The following is a 21,237-nucleotide window of genomic DNA, read 5'->3' as shown; positions in this document are numbered from 1 at the left end:
ACGTAAGTATAGACTACGATACTCAATATTTTAATCAAATTTCCGCTACTGTCTCACAGCTGGATCACTAGTTAATAACTGTGTTCCGGTTCCAGCTTTTCAACACAGCCTGCATGAATCTGATCCTCTCTTGAACCCACTTAAGGAAATTTTCTTAACTGGGTATTTTCCTCTAATGATTCCGAACTCTTTAATCTTTTGAGTAGTGTATCAAGCATCAGTTTCCTGTTAAAATGTTGAATAAATATTACAGTGACAGGGCTTGGAACGCCAGATAAGTACTGTTAAGTTAGTCAATGAGAGTTTGTACACTTTTGTCAGGGAATATGATAAAGGCAACACAAGAGACAACATCCAGGGCTTGTGAAAATAAGGGATAAGAAAAAACTGTTGTCCATTGAGCTTGTCCCATACATTAAAGGTGCACCTTCACAACAGGTCTTGTATAATCTTTTACTTCCCTTTTCACTCTCAATAGCTAAGCAATTGTCTGCAACATGCAAAGGGAAAAACAGGATGGAGGATTTCAAGACTGTGGGGCAAATTTTCAAGTTGAGAGGAGAGAGATTTGAAAAAGTCAAGTTGTTTTACATAGAGTGGTTCGCGTGTGGAATAAACTTCCTGGGAAGTGGTGAATGTAGACATAGTTACAACTTTTAAAAGACGCTTCGCTAAATACATGAATAGGGAAGGTTTTGGGGGATATGGGCCAAGAGCAGGCAGGTGGGACGTTTACTTTGCCATTATGTTCAGCATGGAGTAGTTGGATGAAGGGTCTGTTTCCATGCTGTATAACTCTATATCTCCATGAGGCACAAATAAGGGAATGAAAAACTAGCAAGTTTTTTTTCTGGTCCTTAGAGTTGCGAAAGGTCACACTGGCCTGTTTACACATTGACCAATGCCGCAATGCATGCAACATTGTTGGCATGGAACTCATCCAGCATCTTTCTGAATGCAGGCAACCTGGTCTAAAAGATCACTAACTTTCTGGGACAAAAACCGGCTATCCACTTGGCAAACCAAATCTTTCTTTAGATCACTTTTAAGTTTTCCTTTTGGTTCTCCTTAACTGCCTTCTCTCAGACAGTACAATTCTTTCATTATTTAGAAGATCTAAATTCAAGTTTCCCTGAAGGCCAAGTTTTTTTAAGAAAGAGTTTCTAAAATTCAAAAATTTGGCAACTAATCAGACAAGGCTGTTTTCACAAATCACGTGCTCCTTATTTTTGCATTTTGATTGCTGCATCTGCACTATTATCTCCAATAAGTTTAATGTAGTTTAACTAAGGACATTTAGCATGGCTTAATCAAGTAACTTGCAATAGTCTTCTGGCAAAATAGAATGGTTATTTTATATATTTTATAGTATTTTTCAAAATGTTTTTCATTTTTGTTGCATCATAACTTAAACTGCTATCTGTATGAATGCACTGAAAATATCTGATGACTTAAACAGTTTAAAGCAGTAACGTGCGACATCACGAAGTCCAGGGATAAAACGCTGGAGGACATCTGGCATTGATGGAGGCCAGCCATCATCCTCTAGCCACTGTGAAGAAAATTATTTTACCACATTGGGAGGGGATAATGGGACAGAGAAAGGAGTTTGAGCCTCCATAAATGAAAGATAAGATTAGCAACATCCTCTGCTTCTCCTCTGTACGAATCTGTTATTGCAGCTGGCTGACGTTCAGCGGGATAGATTTATAACCTTCAAGAGAAATGAGAATTAAACAGCTGATCTACAGCTCCAGTTTTACACCATGGAAACAAGTTGAAAGCACGTACAGTGCACACTGAAATTGCCCCCACAGCTTCTCCAGATAGTCCATGACATACAGGAGATATACACCAATGTATCATTTTTATTACGAGTGGATCTTCTGGGCATTAGTCATAGAAAGTTAGTGCATATATTATTTTGCTACCTTTTTAACTACTTCGAAAGACCGTCTGTGATGACTTTAATTATCTCATATGCATTAATGTGGAAAGTAAGCTTTTACAAAGAAAAAGGATTTATTAACATTGCCAAAGACAATGAGATGTCTGGTTTCTTATGCACAGAGAGTGTTGGCTTTTGAGATGTACCTGATCACAAAGCATTGAAGACAGCAAGAGGCAGAAGGGAAAAGAAAACAATAAAAAAAGTGTTGAATTGGGGTAAGAAACAAAATGATACAAAGAATGGGAGGGAAAGACAGACAGACAGACAGACAAAGAGAGACACAGCAAGCTACAATGGTCTAACAGGATGTAAAGCATTTGACTTCTTTTTGCATTTCACTATTATTTCCTAAATGCAGAACTGGACTGTTTCTCAAGATTTCATGTTTCACCTAGGTTACACTGTATGATGACACCTGTTGTGATGACATCACAAAAGACCATAGTAACTACTAACCCTGTTCCCTCTAAATTACGTTTGCTTTAAGACATGCCAAAGTATTTCAAATTCACTTGGTTCACAAGAAGATTTAGAAAGCTGAGAAAACCAAGAAGAAGTCCATCTTTTTCACTTTTACTCCAATTTATACTAAGAAAAATTCAAAATGCCCCTGAATATGAAAGGGTGAATGATATAGATCTTGAAGAAAAGCCTCTTACTGTGGCTGAACAGCTACAACTGGGGCGCTACTGACTGAGGAAGAAAGGAGAATTGGTACCTGATCTTCATGTAATTAATAATGGCTTTGCCTTGGTCGACGGTAAAGAATTCCCCACCATCACTCTTTTCTGAGCTTGACTGAACAATTTTAGCCATGATGTTCTTGAGTTCTTTTAAATTATCTAACAATGACAAGCGTTTCTCTGCAATAAAACACAACACTGAGTGATTGACCGATTCTCTTAGAAGATAATCCGTTCCATATAAAATGAAGCATTAAGAAGAGAGCAACACATTTTTGAAAGCCTGTTTTATCTACCACCAAATTAAAGATGTACCTTTTATGAATGTGGCATCAAAATCTTATTAATTCAACTATCAAATGGTAAGGTTGGCATGATTAAAATCCTTCCGTTATCTTATTCATTTGCTCCATTTGGAGTATTCTTTCCTTGCAGTAGACTCTGATGTCAAATCCATGTAAAGAACATTCATCAAATCGCACAGATGGCAATCCAGACAGTGGTTGAACTACAAAGACAAAAGATTCCCAGGTGTGACCCTTAGTTGGGTCTCGGATAGGTCACTAGCAAAAGTCCTACAACTGACCTCAATGTCATTCAGGGAGTGGAAAAGTCAGCCAGGGAACCTGCTCCCTAATTCTTATTCAGTAAGCCCTGTTAGAAGGTGCAAGGTGTGAAATGAGGTCAAAATTAGACTTTGCTCTAAAGCCCTCTCAGTTGACACAGCAGGACAATGGGTGTTGAGGTTCTTAATGTCCACATAGGAAAGATATCAGAAGCTACCAAATGACCAAGAAATGCTACTCTAGCAAGGTAAAGAACTTGGCAAAATGCAAGGAGTAGTGGTAAGAAACCTAAGTTGATATAAGAAATGAACGTTACTGTTTTAAAATTCTTACACATAATGAAATTCTGCCATTTAGACTAACAGCAGGTTAAAACTACACAACAGAGTTGAACAACTTGTAGTTTAACACTCCAATAATCTCCTGAAGAACTTCTACACTTGAAGTGATTTTTTTCAGATAAAGAGTATTATGAACTTTCAGCGCTGCAAAATAAGAAACTCGGTGGTCTACAATACCAAAAGTCAACTAGCCCACTTTCTCGTCACACTTTTCAATTTTAGCTCTGTCCAGAGCAGATCTCTAATTGCTATTTAAATCAAATTACACACCTACTTAAATGATCTTTCTGGCAACTTATTCCGCAAAGCTACTGCATTTTGGATGGGGGGAGCTCTCCCTAACTTTGCTTCTTAATACTAAATTCCTGTTTTTAATATAATCCCGCCATTTGATCCCATCAACAAAGAAAACAATGTATGAATGCCAACTTTTGTCAAATTCCTTTTTAAGCTTAAAGGTATCAGCCTTGGCCTGGAAGTAGTTCTCTTGTTTCGGAGCCTGAAGATTGTGTGTTCAAGTTTCATTCCAAGACTTCAACAAAATCTAAGTATGCCTCTCAGGTGGATGCAAAATATTTAACAACACAATGTTGGGATGAAGGAGAGGATGAGAGAAGTGGAAGAGAATGAGAGAACGAGAGAGAAGCACACATTGAGATAGACAGAAGCTAGCACAGGAAGGGGAAAGCCATACTGACACAGAAGTGAAGGGAAGAGAAAAGAAGACAACCATAAATGTACAATAAATTAAACAGATATGAGTGGAAAGTGCATGAAAAGTAGTGGTGACTCAGGCAGAAGTGGAAGAGGAGCTGAAAACAAAAAGTATGAAAGATTTATTGACAGACTTAGCTGCTGCCTTAACTAGAAGTGTTGGAGAGGCTAACAGCTTTTGGTGGTGTGTGCCTGATTTTTAAAGTTTGCTGTTACATGTATTTAGTAATGAGAATGCTAAGGAACTGAACTGGAAGCCAAGCATCCCCAGTACTTCCCATTTCTGATTGCCTGATTGTGCCCTATCTACTTGATGCTGCCCTTTCCTGAATGCTCCAGTAATTCTCAGCCCTTTCCCAATCTGACAGGCTCCCTCTTCCCTAGAACTCACAGCATCCATTTACACCCCATGAATCCTTCCAGTGAATGTACCTGCTTTCAAGCATGTCCTCTTGTCCCAAATCCACTTTGCTTGGACTTTCTCAACTCGCCACCCAAAGTTGAGCTGTCCTCCAAAAGGTCTTTGAAGCATCAGCCTTGAATCCTGCCAAGCAATCCCACATACCAATGTGCCCAAATCCCAAACCACAGAACTATTCCTCGACATAAGCAAGAACGATGTAGAGAAGTATCATCTAGTTCTAGTTTCACACGCTCCTTCGACATTCTTTCGCAGGCTGCAGCCCACTCCTTCCACGCTTCAGCTTCACATCTTTATTTCCTCACTCAACCCAGCTTATTTCTTCATTTTGTTGTGGAAGTGATGGAGCAACAAAGTCAAGCATGTTCATATCTGACTGACCACCAACAGGTGGAGCAATTTCCCTTAGAGATACTACTAGGACAGTAAACTTTAAAAATTCAAAATCCTCTTTACAAAGCAAAAATGCACATTCAAAATGCCATTAGTTCTGTAAAAAGTTGTTAATAGCATTAAACTTTATGGACTAATTAGGAGGGAGACTTATTTCCAAATACCATTTCTATGATGATCCTGGCATGTATTCAGACATTTCAGGATAACATCTGAGGAAAAGAAAAAAAAGTGTCCCAGACTAGTTTGTTGATTAAGTCACAATAATCATGGTTACAGCAGGAAGCCAAGGATTTGTTCTCATTCTTTTTATGGAAATAAAGACTTATATTTAACCAGGTTTCTTATTATGCATCTCAGAAATGTCTCAAAGCATTTCACACAAAACTAATCATAACAAAATATCATGACTATGGTTATATTTGCCTGAATGGTGCCTACCAATGGATGAAGGGGAATAGCAACGTATTTTTTAATTTGATTAGAACAAGTTTTCATTAATTGCCCCCGATCTTGTTGATCATTCATCAACTTAGATAATACTTACCGCTGACATTCGTCAAAATGGTTTTCAATAGAGTCATGAAGGTAGATATTTGTATCATTGTGAAGTTCTGTTCTTTTGCCCACCAAAACCCGGAAACATAATAATCCAAGAGGATGCCTTGTTTCATGCTATACTCGAAAAGTCTGAGCTGTAGAATTTCCGCCAATCTTCTTTCATGAATACAGGAAAACAAGAAAGTTACAATACATCAAAACAACATTCTTCAGAAAACAAATGCAGGGATAACACACACCCACAGATTATTTCCAGCATTCTCTATTTTTATTCATAATCTATTTCAGGGAACTGATGAGAGGTTAATGTTGGCTAGGACTCTTAGCGAGATCCCTCACCCTTCTTCAAATGTGATCTGGGATCGCTACATCTGTCAGAGGGAAAATGAAACTGTGTTTCAAAAATGATACCTTGGCTATTGAGTAAAGCATTAATGTAAATCAGTCAATAATATCACTGATAATATAATCATGACATAAGCTGAACAGTTGTACAGTTTGAGATGAAAACTGAGTGAGAAAAATCTCGACTATCATAATGTAAATAATGTGAATAAAGAAGTGGAACTACTTTATCATGCTCGCATCCAAACTACTGGTAGAATAAAGCAATTTAGGATTACCAAGCAAATCAATACCAAGGGAACTGGGATAAACCAAGTGTAAGATCAAGGATGCACAAGACGAGGGGCAGAAATTCTTGTTCTGGTCACTCCTGTTTTAAACCACTGGATAACAGATGGTCTTTTGCAACAATGGACCTAAGTCAGTTGAGTAGGGTCTGAGCTTTCAATTTTTTGACTCCAAGGTGAGAAAAATCATGAATGTAATCCAACATTCTGACAGTAGAGTTTATTACATTATTTATATATAGAAGAACTGACATCACAAAACCCATGAAGCACAAGATAAAGCACTTTTGTGCTATTTTCATTGATAGAACAAAGGGCTGCTTTGAAGAAGGTGGCTGGGGTACAAGTGGATATGTTAGGTCAACCAAAGCCAGAGATCGCTCCTTCGATGGGTAAAGTGACAAACAGTAAGATTAAGCACAGAATGGCATACGACAGATGTTAAGTTGATAACACCAACGCCAATCATGTGGAAAAGATAGGCCACGAGAACAGACCAACAGGCAACATATAAAATAACAAAAAGGCCGATGGTCGATTAGGAACCAAATAAGGAGACTTTAAAGTGAAAGCAAAGGACGGAACTCAGGTACTAAATTAACACTTTACATGTCTTTACACTACTGTTGCAAAGTTGGGTAGAGTACTTGTAGATTGAAAGGCAGGAAGTTAGAATTTGACATTTGTAAAATTCTAAGGGGGAAGTAGTTGCATGATCCCTTTAAAAGATTATGTGCTTTTCCATACTTAGAGATTTAAACAAAATGTCTGTGGGCAGTGGCTTTGGGTTTGCCGTCCACAGAAAGCAAATTGAACATGCGTAACAAAAAGCTGTACACGCAATTTGAATCAGGCACTTAGAGGCTAAAAATACAATTAAATTTAAATCTGATGCTTTGACAACATAGCACTAATGTTATTGTAAGAATTTGATATGTCATCAAGGCTATAAAAGGAGGGGACAGTTGGAAAATCAGGACAGTCAACTGCCATCTGCCAGAGTTCACAAACTCTCACAATCTTCTCAAAGTTTTACAGAAAGCACCATCTAAATCAGAGGTACCTACGGCACAACTAGTTAATATTCCTGACAGAAGAATTTGACGGAGAATGCATTCCTGACAGAACATTCGACGAAGAAGGCACAGAACATTCTGGAAGACATAACCTGGCTGTAATTTTGAGAGACTAAAATCTTTATTATTTTAAATTTTGTTTTATGTAAGTGAGACTTGTAACAGGATACCATTAGAATCTTGTTTTATTCAGGAATAGTTAGTAGTTAGAAGGGGCTTATTTGGTTTGTTGATAATTTAGTTAGTTTCTTCACTGTTAGAGCTAAACAAATAAATTGTTACTTGTTGACTGTAAAGTAAGTGTCAGGGGTTTAGTTTATTTAACGACCAGAAGTTGCAGAAAGGAGATAACGGGAACGGCAGATGCTGGAGAACCCACGATAACAAGGTGTGAAGCTGGATGAACACAGCAGGCCAAGCAGCATCTCAGGAGCACAAAAGCTGACATTTCGGGCCTAGACCCTTCATCAGAGAGGGGGATGGGGAGAGGCAACTGGAATAAATAAGGAGAGAGGGGGAGGCGGACGAAGCTGGATACAAGAGAGTTGCAGTAGGAGAGAGATTCCCTGAGGTTGGTCCAGAGGTAGGAAGGTAACTTCTTCAGGTTAGGCATCCCTGGAAGAGGCTTCGCAGTGAGGTTAAAATTGTGATTGGAGATAATGGGAACTGCAGATGCTGGAGAATCCAAGATAACAAAGTGTGTAGCTGGTTGAACACAGCAGGCCAAGCAGCATCTCAGGAGCACAAAAGCTGACTTTTCGGGCCTGGACCCTTCATCAGAGAGGGGGGATGGGGAGGTATCCTCCTCCCTCCGGACCAACCTCAGGGAATCTCTCTCCCACTGCAACTCTCTTGTATCCATCTTCAGTCTGCCTCCCCCCTCTCCCTATTTATTTCAGAACCCTCTCCCCATCCCCCTCTCTGATGAAGGGTCTAGGCCCAAAACATCAGCTTTTGTGCTCCTGAGATGCTGCTTGGCCTGCTGTGTTCATCCAGCTACCCACTTTGTTAAGTTGCAGAAAAACAGGTTACACCACTTTTCACACTCCTTTCAACAGATTATAGAGTGAGGCATTCCTTTCTGAGTTTTTTTGGTTTTAGTTATCAAAGGGGGGAGTCAACCTCCACTTTATAATACTTGTCAAGGAAAAGAGTACTAGCCTAAGTCACAGTGAAATCAGATATAGCTGAGCTGAAAACTTGATTTAGAAGAGATATTAGAAAGGCCATCAGTGCTTTAAGTGGATAAATAACCAGGATCAGGAGAGATACTTCTAAGGGTTCTGGGGGAAGGAAAAGTGGAAACTGCAGTGGGCATGGCCAAAATCTTCCAATTTCCATCAGCAACGAGGATGGCTCCAGAGTACTTGAGAATTACAATTATCACTAATATTTTTAAAGTCAACCTGCTCAGACATGTTACAATATATGTCTGGCCAGGTTGGACCTAAAATTGGACCTTTAGTCCAGATGTAGGGGTATTATCACTGTACCACAACAGCCCTCATTTGCAATTATGATATCCTTGTTCAAAAAACGATGTAACAATAAATTCAGTAGATAAAAGGCCAATCAGTTCAATCTCAGTTTTAGAAACAAAATTAACATTTAACTGAACAAGGGTGGATTAATTAAGGGCAAATTAACAAGGCTTGTTATAAGAAAGTCAAACATAATTAATATAAAGGCAGTCCTCGATTTACAAACATCTGACATACTTACTCGTAACTCACTAATAAAATCACGTACAGAGGTGTATTAATATTAATTTTAAAGATCTGACAGGCAAACATTTGTTCATACTTACAAATGGCTTTTTATATTTTACTGTACTGTGTTCTGAATTGTGTACAAATGACTTAGGAATGTACTCGAATGAATCCATTCATAATCTAAGGATTACCTATTATTGAGTTATCTGAAGAGGTAACAAAAAGAGTGTGGTGAGGGTAATGCATTTGGTGCATTACATTTGGACTTAGAAAAGGTAATTGATCAGTGCCACATGATGGGCTGTAACTTTGCTGACAAACCTATGGAATAAAAGGGGAAGTGGCAATATGACTACAAAATTGACTGAGTGAGGAAACAGAGTGGTGGTAATGATTGCTTCCCCAGGTGTAAGTACTTAGGCCAGTGCTTTTCATGATACACATTAATGAATTGAACTTCACTGCAGGGGGACGAGTTTAAAATTTGAAGATGAAACACAAATCAGAAGTTCTGAGAAGAGGACAGTGATAAACTTAAGAGGAAGTAGCCTGGTGGAATGGGCAGACACATGGCAGATACAAGTGAATGTAAAGAAATGTAAAATGATAACTTTTGGTGGGAAGAAAATTCACAGCAAGAACAATTCTAAGTATAGTAGAAGACGACAATGTTTGAGGTCAACATGGAGAATGTTTTATAGAAGACACTGTCTCCTTCATCAATATTGCTGCATGTGTAACTGAGTACAGTACTAGATCTAATTCAAGATGTTAGGCAAACAATTTAAAAGTTAGAATTATACCAATATGACCAAAATCTACCTCTCATTCATGGTGAAAATGAAGCCAGAAAGGAGTCAAAGATAAAGACATGGCACTGGAAATTTAATCAGTTAAATTAGATGAAAGGAAACATATGACACATTAACCGATCTGTCATTTTATCCCTCACCCAAATCATCAAGAAACAAGAAAATAGATAATTGAGAGAAAAATAAGGCATGCAACAAGTATATTCTAACTGATAATTAAGTGATAAATGCTGAGTCTTTTCAATTAGAAAAACAGCAAATATGTAGTTTTAAAAACAAATTCTAAATTTACAGCAGTATACAAAATAAATTGAGTCATTCAACATAATCCAGAAGAGAAGTGAACGGAGATCAGGAAGCAAAAAGGAAATATCTTCAAGCAATTCTCAGTAAAGATGAGGAGAGACAATGCTTTTACACACATGGAAAAATAAGATAGTCAAATAAAAGATAGGAACAATTAGAGATTATATGGTTGATACCAGAGTCCCTAGTAAATAGTTCTACAATGAAAAGAGAAAATAAAACTCTAATATATCCACTGGAATAGTTAATAAGACACCATTGGAGAAATATTCAAAAGGAAGTTTCATTAATAAAAAGTTAATAGGAACGAGAATTTTTAAAATGTCAGCTAGCTCAGATGGTGTGCAACTGAAATATTAGGACGTTAGGATGAAAAATCTCAGAGGCACTGACTGGACTTTTCCAATATTTGCCGACAATATGCCTCAACTTTCATTTTAGAGGCAAGGTAAAGGAGACAGGCCTGTTTCTTAATCTCACATCAATCTACAGGTGGATATAATCACTGAGCTGAGATTTTGACCATGGCGTCCTGTTTATTGGCATGGACAGAGCATTGTTAGCCAAAGGCTTTCAGTGCGACAGGAACAAAAGGGTACAGCAAAGTGTCACTAAGAGGGGGCTTCCACATGAACATGCCTTCTAAGCAACAATTTTTGTGATTAAGAAGAGGAAGCAATTAGGCTATCAACATGTGGAGGTGGGGGGAAATCCCTCTACAGGCCTGCAGGCCTACTTGGAACTTTGGTCCAATGGCCAGCAACTGGACATTTGCCTCCAAGCAATTCAACTGCCCCTTGTTACACCAAAAATCTGGAGGGTGAATGGGAAATCCTGGTTGGTTTCTGCTGATTGACCTTACCAAGGCTTTAATGAGACTTGTTGGTTGTCTGTTTCATAGGGGTTAGTAGCCACTTTGGTCCTCAAACCCATCTCCCTTAAAAATGTCACCACTAAGAATGGGATCAGGATACTGCCACACTGGCTACTGTTGATATTTTTGGTCTCCTTTTGCCCCTGCTCTCGACATCAGCGGGGCCTGAAAATTCTGTCTTTGAACAATTCTAAAGAAGAATGGGTAGAATCTGCATCCCTGATGAGGAACAGATCAACACATGAGCTAGTGTTGGAGTCGCACTTATCTAGGAAAGTGAAAAATATTCCATCACAAACCTGACTCTCACATTGTATATAGTGGATAGGCTTTGGGGAGTTAAGAAGTGAGTTACTTGCTGCAGGATTCCTAACTTCTCACCAGCTCTTGCAGCCACCAGACCTGACACCCATCTCTCTCTCACCATGACCCTCGATCCTAGATCTTCACACAAGATCTGGTTCATTATACTCCTCACCCACTTTCTCTGCTCTAAGGTGAACAATTGCAGCTTCTCTTGTGCCTCCAAATAACTGAAACCCTCATCACGCACACAGTTATTGCAATTTTTTTCTGAATCCTCTCCTATGCTTTCAATGTACTTCCTTAGATGTGATGCCTCAAAAAATGACGTCTCAGATTTAGCAGTTTATAAAAGGAAAAGTGACTAGATTACTGCCTTCAAACTCAGATTCATCCAGCTTTTAGTCTTTCTTGTTGCAAATATGGTATTTCACGCAAAATAAATTTATTGCCCTATTATACTTCAGGTTTTAAATTGCACCATTAAATATTAAATACAGCCATGTTATAATAGGGGCTTGACATATAATAAATTTAAAGAAAAACTCAGGAACCTCCTCAAATACTTTCATTATGTTGCTCATAATTAATAATTAAATGAAAAGAAGTTTACTTCTGTACGGTATAAATTACTTTTGAGAGTACACTTAATATTCTGAATAACTATTGCTATAATGTAACAAACAGTGTAATTATCCTTCAATTAAAATAAAAAAGTAATATAAAGGCAACCATAGGATAAAACCCCAGATGAAATGATTCAAAGCTCCAGGTGGCTTTCTGGAACAGTTCCATATTCTAGAAAATATAGTTTGTCCGGAAGAAAACTTAAATTTCAGAAGAACTTTTTCCTAAAATATGAATTCTGAAAATACAACATACAAACATTTCCTCATACTTATGAATGGCTATTTCATATTGTCCAGTATCGTGTTCTGACTTGCTAGCAAATCAACTTTCGAACATACTCAAGAACGAAACCTGTTCACAATCTGGGGAATGTCTGCTTTATTACTTGTATATATTTTCTAACCAACATGTTCAACAACATTATAAGACACCTCTGAAGCAGGTGGGACTTGAATTCAGGCCTCCTGATTCAAAGGCAGGGACACTATTACTGTACCACAAGACCCCTATCGTTCATTTGATTTAACTGCATCTTACTCTTGCATATGTTGTTGCAAAGAAATGCAATAAATTAAGAAAACATTAATTAATTCATTTTTATTTTGGGAGAAATTCCATAATCTCAAGGTCTAATTTGAGACACATACAAGTCTTCAAACTAAGCCTTCTTATCCAGGTGCCCTGAAGAAATGACTACTTGGATACAATTCAAGGGGAACTTTTGAAAATTAAAATCATCCTACATGACCCCAACCAACCTCAGTGGCCTCAACGCTACCAGTTAGTAAATGTACATTAAATAAAAATAATAAGGTCTTGCTGTTTAGTTCAGTAGGAACCACAAGTCCCTGAGATTTCTGGATTTCCCACCCTTCCACCCCACCAAAAACAAAACTGAATCTGAAAGACACTCACTTATTATCATTTTAGATAACATTTTCTATGTTAAACTAGCAACTGAGAAAAACAGTGGTAATGACGAAAATAAACATCTTGCAAGTAATGTTGTCAGACACTTTCAATTCAGCTAAAATGATATTCCAGTGCATAACTTTCTTAAACATCTTGAAATCACTTGGTGCTAAATAATGGTGTGACATCATGGGACTTGACAACATGCAGAACATATACAATGTCAAATATGGGTCAACTGTCCTCACTTTCTAGAATCACAATTTCAACACAGAAATAAACTATTTTGTTTACTGCCTACTGATCTACTGTTCCAGTTTCCAGCTGTATCCCTTACGATCTTAAGGTATTCATCTATTGCCACTGAAATGGTGTGGCTGAATTGGCTTCAAGATCCCTGTGATAACATATTTTATATTCTAATAGTCTTTTGCATGGAGCAAAAAGGACCGACCTCTTGCTTTATGCATCCGATACTATTCTGGATATGATACCCCTTACACAATAACTATAGGAAATAATCTTTTATTACTTACCCTTCCATAATTCTACATGCTTTTATTTGCTATCTCTTAACCTTTCGTTAGTGAGTGTAGCCCTATCCCAAAATGAAAATGGTGCTGTGTGTAAAAAGCATTGTCCTACTAATAACATAAACCAGCTGGAATAATGAGGACTAAGTGAGCATGCAAAAAAAAATTGATAGACCAATGTCTGGTGATAAAAGATCTCTCCTGGGCTTAGTTTATGAAGTCCAATTTGCAAATTGAGCATTTAGAATATCCTCGCTCTCTCTTCCTTCATGTAGTGGCCTTGTTACAATCAGAGGCGGGTCCTAAAAGTCACCACAGCAAGTACATGGATTAATTTCAAAGCACTGGCATCATTATGCATGGCGTGGCAGCCTCCAACCTGGTGTGGCAGTCTTCTGGTAGTACATGACAGTTGTTCAGCCTCTCAGCATGGACTCCTGGTCTCAAGGTGATTGCAGAGCAATCTCTCCGCCTCACGAACCTTGAAGTGAAGTCTGGTGCTGTCTGGAGTCAAGGTCCGGTGTGGACTGAAAGCTAGGTGCCAGCGTGGTCTGGGTTGAAAGACTGTTGCTCTGAACTTTTATTTCTGCAATGCTGGTTGTTTTATTTCTCTATTTTCTAAGACTTTTTTGTTTCAAAAATATATTTATTCAGAACATAAGTCCTTTTATATATACACATAGTCACAAATACCATTCGGTTCTGTACAGTAGCATATCAAGGAAATAAACAAACTTTGGAGTTTGACTCTATCCTAATAAACCAAAGGCACCTCTTTCACAAACAAGACTACACTTACATACATTTCAGGCATTGGGTGGGTCCAATAACTGAACAGATCTCCATTTAACTTCTGCACAAAGATCTCAGATAGTGGTGTCTCCCCACTGCGCGTTGGCAGCAGCTATCACAAGCTTTAGTGCATCCCACAGCACGTAGTCCTGAACCTAGGAATGTGCCAGTTTGCAACACTTGATTGCAGTCAACTCTTTGTTCTGGAAGCCCAACAGGCTGCGGGCAGACCAAAAGCGTCTTTCACCATGTCGATGGTCCTTCAATTGTGGTCAACACAAGTGTACCATGGCACTTTTGTACCTAACATGACGCTGTAAGTGGAAACTTGCAAACTTTTCATTGTACTTATTTGAGTACATGCAACAATAAAGCTAATTCAAATTCAATTCACGACCTGGGTGAACTGGAATCTATGCTTTAAATGATGGCACAAGATTTGTTACGACATTGATTACCAAAGCAGCTGAATATATTCATTTTGTTAAAGCTTACTTCGCTGCTCCTACTTTTGTAACTCTGCAGTCAATGACATTCTTTCTACATATTCTACTTTAGTCCTTCATGTTCTTTTCGCCATCTGCCATGCTTACAGGCAAATGACCAGACAAAGGACTCCACTGTATTGTTACGTGGTTATTAGATGGATGTAAGATCCAACACAGAACGGATGGCCATAATAGTAAATTAAACATGATCTTGAATCTTTAAAAGCAACTTAGTCTTGAAAAACATTTGCCAACTCGATGCACTTTGCATCAAAGTTCAATATGACAGTTTCCAAATTGACCATTAACATGTTTACCACTTACTTTTGGACTCCATCCACTGTTAGTTGGATTAGATCAGAGATTTGTTCAGAAGAAATAAATGTCCAGGCTAGTGTGTTTTTTCTTTGCACACCAGGAACCCTTCCATCCTGTTAGTAAATAACAGTTTAACATGCAATCAACCATTATCATTCATTACAATTTAGATTTATCTGTGTCAAAATCAAAGGCAAAGAATTCTCAGTTCATGTCAGATATCTGTTCTATGAATACACATAACAGGAGCAGGAATACGCCATTTAGCTTCTCGAGCCTGCTACAGCAGTCAATAAAATCATAGCTGATCTGTTTGTGTCTCAAATTTCAATCCATCTCACACTGGGTGATCTTTGGTTTCCTTACCTCACAAGTATCTAGCCAGCTCTGACTGAAAATAATTCAATATCTCTATATCATCGCCCTCTAAGACAAAGAGTTTCAAGATTGCACAACTCGGACAGAAATAAAATTCTCCTCATCTCTGTTCTTAAAGAGCAACCCCTAATTTTAAAATACAGTTCTTAGTTCTGGATTCATCCACAGGGGATAATATCCTTTTCACATCCACGTGGTCAGGGCCATACAGAATCTTACGTTATGTATACAGGACCTTCATTCAGATCAGCTCTTCCTTTTCTAAAGCCCACTGGCAACAAAGCCAGCTCAAATTATCATAGACAACCCATTTATTGGCCTTCTTGATTTCATTAGAATTCCATCAGCATTCTTGATTACACACTGAACCTGCACACCGACATTTTGTGGCTCATTCACTTCCTCCACCATCAATGCTCAGCAACATTATGTACCATCTGAAAGATGCACTTCAGAGTTGACCAAGATTCCACAACCACTACTATCTAGAAGGACACAGACATTCTTGGGAAAAATGCCACCTGCAAGTTCCTCTCCAAGCTGCTCACCATCCTGACTTGAAAATATGTCACTGTTCCTCGAGCGTCTCGAGGTCAAAATATTGGAACTCCCTCCATAACAACATTGTGGGTCTACCTACAGCACATAAAATGCAGCGGTTCAAGAAGACATTGGATGGGCAATAAATGCTGGCCCAGCCAGCAACACCCATATTTCATGATTTTTTTTTTGAAATGCACTAGAACACCCAGATTTCTCTGCACTGCAAATTTCAGCAGTTGTTCTCTGTTTAAATAATACACCATGTTTTTCATTTTCCTTCTAACACGCTCAACTCCACATTTCCCCACATTATACTTCATCTGCCAGATCTTTGCCTTTTCACTCAACCTATCTACATCAGTCTGCAAACTCAAATGCTCCTCACAACATACTTTCATGATCATCTTTGCATCATCGGCAAATTTAACCATCACGTCTTCTCTCCTTTCATCGAAGTCACTGATGTAAATCATAAAAGTTGAGATCCCAGCACAAACCCCACAATCTACCAATGAGGCCAACATCCATTTTCTTCCTGCAAGCTAGCAAGCCAGCCAGCCAATCTGCTTTCCATGCTAGTTACCCACACTTCATGACGCATTTATTTTTCATAGTAAGTTTTGACATCACAGCTTATCAAATATCTTCCAGAAATCCAAGTACAGTAATCTACTGGCTCTCATGTATCATACATTCCACCTTCAAAGAACTCTAATAAATTATTAAATATGATCTTCCTTTTACAAAACAATGCTGAATCTTCCCAATTGAGTTTTTCTAAGGTTATACATATATTCTTTAGTCTAGTGGCACGGAGGTTGTGTCTTTACCTCTGAACCAGAATGTCTGGGTTCAAATTCTACCTACCCTGGATTGCGTCTAACCTGTCTACATAGGTCAATTAAAATGACTATGTCACCCTCTTTGGCGTCAATTGGCCCCAATCCACTTCTAACTCTATTTACAAGATAACGTATGGCTTAGAAGGGATGGACGCTAGGAAGTTGTTTCTGTTAGGTGCGGAGACTAGGACCCGTGGGCACAGCCTTAAAATGAGAGGGGGTAAATTTAAAACTGAAATGAGATGACATTTCTTCAGCCAGAGTGGTGGGCTTGTGGAATTCATTGCCGCAGAGTGCAGTGGAGGCCGGGACGTTAGATGCCTTCAAGGCAGAGATCGACAAATTCTTGATCTCACAAGGAATCAAGGGCTACGGGGAGAGTGCAGGGAAGTGGAGTTGAAATGCCCATTGGCCATGATTTAAATGGCGGAGTGGACTTGATGGGCCGAATGGCCTTACTTCCACTCCTATGTCTTATGGTCTTAACTACCTATTACTTACTCGCCTGCAGAAGATTTGATGGTGCTCTAGTGGAACGGTACCAACGAGCCATAAGGCTTGGGTTTAAGACTCAGTTGCTTCAGTGGTGTGTCAAAATACATGCAAACAGGTGAATTAAAAATCTCTACAATGATCAATTCCTCCAGGGTTGATTCTAATACTTGCCCCAAAACACCAGATTTCAAACTACCTGATCGCTAATTTTCTGCTTATTGAGACAACTTTCCAGTCTCATGGAATCTTTCCGAAATCTAGGGATTTTAATTACCTCATTAGCCATTAGCAAGATAAGTGACACTGGATAAACCTAAAACATGTTATTATTACCCATCTAGCCTTTGCCAACCATTTGATAAATTAATCTAAATGTACACCCATCACTGTCTTCCTTATTGTTTCTGCTACAAAATACTAAAACTGCTAAAACTCTTGCGTGACAGAGCAGTCTGAAAATTTAATGAATTTTATTCTTATCAGAGCATCCATAACTTTTACAATTCCTGTTGTGATTGGCAAACTTATGAAATACAACAATCACATTTCCACTGTTGTCATCACACATCACTGGACACAATGATAAATTTGTGTTTACTGTATTAATAATCCAAGCTTGCGATTTATGAAAGGCAGTTACTCTTGAGATGTTTGGAGGACAAACATGGTAAATTAGAATATTAAGGAACTTAATAGCGGAAAATGATTTGTGTATATGCTTGAAGCTTATTAACTTTAAAAATATTGTTGATATCACAACCAATATCCACCAAGCTAGAATATGACAACTGTCCAGAGACTATTTCCCAGGGCAGAAAAGGCTAACACGAGGGGTCATAGTTTTAAGCTGGTTGGAGGAAAGTATAGAGGGGATGCCAGAGGCGGGTTCTTTACACAGAGGGTTGTAAGAGCATGGAATGCGTTGCCAGCAGCAGTTGTGGAAGCAAGGTCATTGGGGACATTTAAGAGACTGCTGGACATGCAATATGGTCACAGAAATTTGAGGGTGCATACATGAGGATCAATGGTCAGCACAACATCATGGGCTGAAGGGCCTGTTCTGTGCTGTACTGTTCTATGTTCTATGTTCTAAAATGAACACCCACTTTACTGTAGAAATTGAAAATTAAGGTCAACACATTTCAACAATATTTTCCAGAGTGCAAAATTGAGCTGTATAATCTGGCTGACAACATTAGCCATACACAAAAACACACTCACTGAAAAATCATACTGGGATAACTGGCTAGAGTTACTGAATTCCCATCTGGGTCACAGTGATCAAGAGCTCTTTTTTAATGTCACAGAAATATAAGAAACACACATATCTCTAAATTACTCATGATTTTCAAAACATTTTTCAAAACCTAGACATGGAAGTCGCGATAAATAGCAAAACACTGGGTTTGAATTCAATAAATAATGTAACATTAACTGAACAAATTAAGTCAAATAAACTGAGATGAAGTATCATGAAGACTGTGTGTGAAATGTGTGACGAAAGTTAGCAGTGGTGAAACCATGTGTTGAAAAAGGAGGAGAGGAGGAGTAAAAAGAGGGTGGTGGAAGAAGAGAGAAGGGGAGAAACTGGGATATAGTGGGAAGGCAAGTGAGAAGAGATGACAGGAAAGGATGTTGCTCTATAGGGGAAGGGAACCAAAAGAAGGGGAGGGAGGGCTAGTGTCTGCATCCTACTAAAATTGCTGGTACTTAAACTGTAATCTATGTTGCTGTTTTGCTTTAATTTATGTTTGCTAACTTTCAGCCTGCTTCAGAATGTAGCATTTGTGTTTGATTACTATTATGTTAAAATATGCATAACTCCTGGAGGTTTGGCTGATATATCGACAGCACCATCTTTGAAAAGCTGCATTTGTAACTGCCAGCTGGGGGTTTATTAGAGGATGATAGACTCACAGTATAGAAGGATACCACTTGATCAGATCATGATGGTTCTGGCACTTAGAATGTGGTATCCAATTAGGTCCACTTGCCCCCTTTTTCTTTTATCCCTGTATTTTTTTCCCCTTTAGGAATTCATCCAGTTGACTTTTGAAAGCTATTACACTGCCTTCTATGCAATATGTTCCAGATCATCGATTCCGTATGATAAAAAAACTCTTATTTTCACTTTTGCTTCTGTTGACAATCATTTGAGTTTGAGATCTCTGGTTACCAACTCTGCAAATGGCTTCTCTTTATTTCAGTAAACCTATTCTGCATCACTTCAAAGTTTTAGCATCCTTCCTGAGTATAGATCTCAGAATTGAGCACAATGCTTCAGCTGACACCCACCAGTGACAAATAATTCAAGTCAGGATGTGACACTATGAAACAACAACCCACCGTCTCCCAGGAATGTCACAGATTAATTTTCTCTGGAGGATCTCCCTCCATGCATTCAATCTCATAATCCTCAACAATGGAAAGTTTGCTTATACCTCCTTCCCAAGATCTACGAACAGGGCTGCTCTGGCAGAACTGCATCCTTTTACCTCGATCCTGCCCAATAAAAATGCTTTCTTATCAACTAACATCTATCTTGCAGTCTCCTGGAGGGGTTGGGGTTGCCATTGCCGTGGGTAGGAGTGAGGGAAGACGGGAGGGGGTGGACTGACGCAGGAGGGAGGGGGTGGTCTGACGCGGGAGGGAGGGATGGAGGGGTTGGGGTTGATGCTGACGTGGGAGGGAGGAAAGGAGGGAGGGTGGGTGGATGGCAGTTGGTGAGGGTGATGGGGTGGGCAGATGCAGGAGTGGGGTTGATGGGGGTATGTTGGCGTGGTGGGGGAGAGGTGTTGGTAGTGTGAGCAGGTGTTGACGGGTTGGGGCAGGTGCTGTTGGCAGGGGTGCAATGTTGGCGGGTTGGGGGCAGGTGCTGTTGGCGGGGGTGCAGTGCTGGTGGGGTGGGGGCGGTGTAGTGTTGGTGGGGTGGGGGCGTGTTGGGGGCTGGGGGAGGGGTGTTGGTAGTGTGAAGGGGTGTTGGTGGTTGGGGGGAGGGCATTGATGATGTTGGGGTGGTGCGTCAGTGGGGTGGGGGTGTGTGGCAGTGGGGTGGGGGGGTGTGTGGCAGTGGGGTGGGGGGGCGTGTGGCAGTGGGGTGGGGGGGCGTGTGGCAGTGGGGTGGGGGGGCGTGTGTCAGTGGGGTGGGGGGTGTGGAGTGTCAGTGGAGTGGGGAGGTGGTGTCGGTGGGGTGGGGGACGTCGGTGGGGTGGGGGAGGGCATTGATGGTGTTGGGGGCGGTGAATTGGTAGGGTGGGGGCGGTGAATTGGTAGGGTGGGGGGGTGTTGGTGGGGTGGGAGAGGGGTGTTGGTGGGGTGGGGGAGGGGTGTTGGTGGGGTGGGGGAGGGGTGTTGGTGGGGTGGGGGAGGGGTGTTGGTGGGGTGGGGGAGGGGTGTTGGCGGGGTGCGGGTTGGTTGACGGAGCAGGCCACAGCCGCCAGGGGAAAGCGCCTCTCACCTCCCAAACCGCAGCACCACCCGCTCCCCCCCCCCCTTCTCCCGCCCAAATCCCCAACCCCGGGGTATGGGGGCTGACCTACCGCCTGATCTTCTGTCACGGTTTTGTCGGAGATTTTTTGCAAAGACACGTTCCTCTTAGTGTTGTGTCCGCTCTGAGACGTTGGGCTGTCGACCTGCGAGCGGCCTGAGCGCGATTTGATTCGGTGAACCGACATGGTGGTGGACCAGCACCATGGCAACCGGCCTGTCGGCTATGCGCAAGCGCAGCACCATCTCCCACCCTCCTGCAATCTGCAATAGTGGTTTGTAACAAGAGTTAGCCAACATTAAAACTCATGGCATACAAACATTTGGCATTGTTTCACCAAATACTTGGCAATCTGGTAGAATGCATAGTTTGCATACGTAGTATAGAAACTGCATGCATTCGATTTATGTCTCAATTGAAAAGAAAATCAAAATTAAAGTCGATTTGTATTATCAATTACCACAGTTTAACTGA

General features: G+C 40.0%; 1 protein-coding gene across 2 annotated transcripts in view; it reads right to left on the bottom strand.

The window, feature by feature from the left end:
- The window catches only part of cabcoco1 (ciliary associated calcium binding coiled-coil 1), a 70,994-nt gene extending 50,018 nt beyond the window's left edge, over positions 1-20,976 (bottom strand). Inside the window, exons 1-4 of one of the 2 annotated variants that reach the window (XM_048551381.2) lie at positions 20,816-20,976; positions 15,025-15,131; positions 5,617-5,786; positions 2,670-2,814 (exon numbers count right to left, since the gene is read on the bottom strand). In XM_048551381.2, the coding sequence (XP_048407338.1) occupies positions 2,670-2,814; positions 5,617-5,786; positions 15,025-15,131; positions 20,816-20,950 (557 nt within the window). In that variant the 5' untranslated portion in view covers positions 20,951-20,976. The remainder of the gene's footprint in view (positions 1-2,669; positions 2,815-5,616; positions 5,787-15,024; positions 15,132-20,815) is intronic. The other variant, XM_048551382.2, reaches the window with a different exon arrangement.
- Between the last annotated feature and the right edge of the window lie 261 nt (positions 20,977-21,237).

The sequence above is a fragment of the Stegostoma tigrinum genome, chromosome 20, assembly GCF_030684315.1.
Source record: "Stegostoma tigrinum isolate sSteTig4 chromosome 20, sSteTig4.hap1, whole genome shotgun sequence".
Lineage (NCBI taxonomy): Eukaryota > Metazoa > Chordata > Chondrichthyes > Orectolobiformes > Stegostomatidae > Stegostoma > Stegostoma tigrinum.
This window is presented reverse-complemented; position numbering and strand designations above follow the sequence as displayed.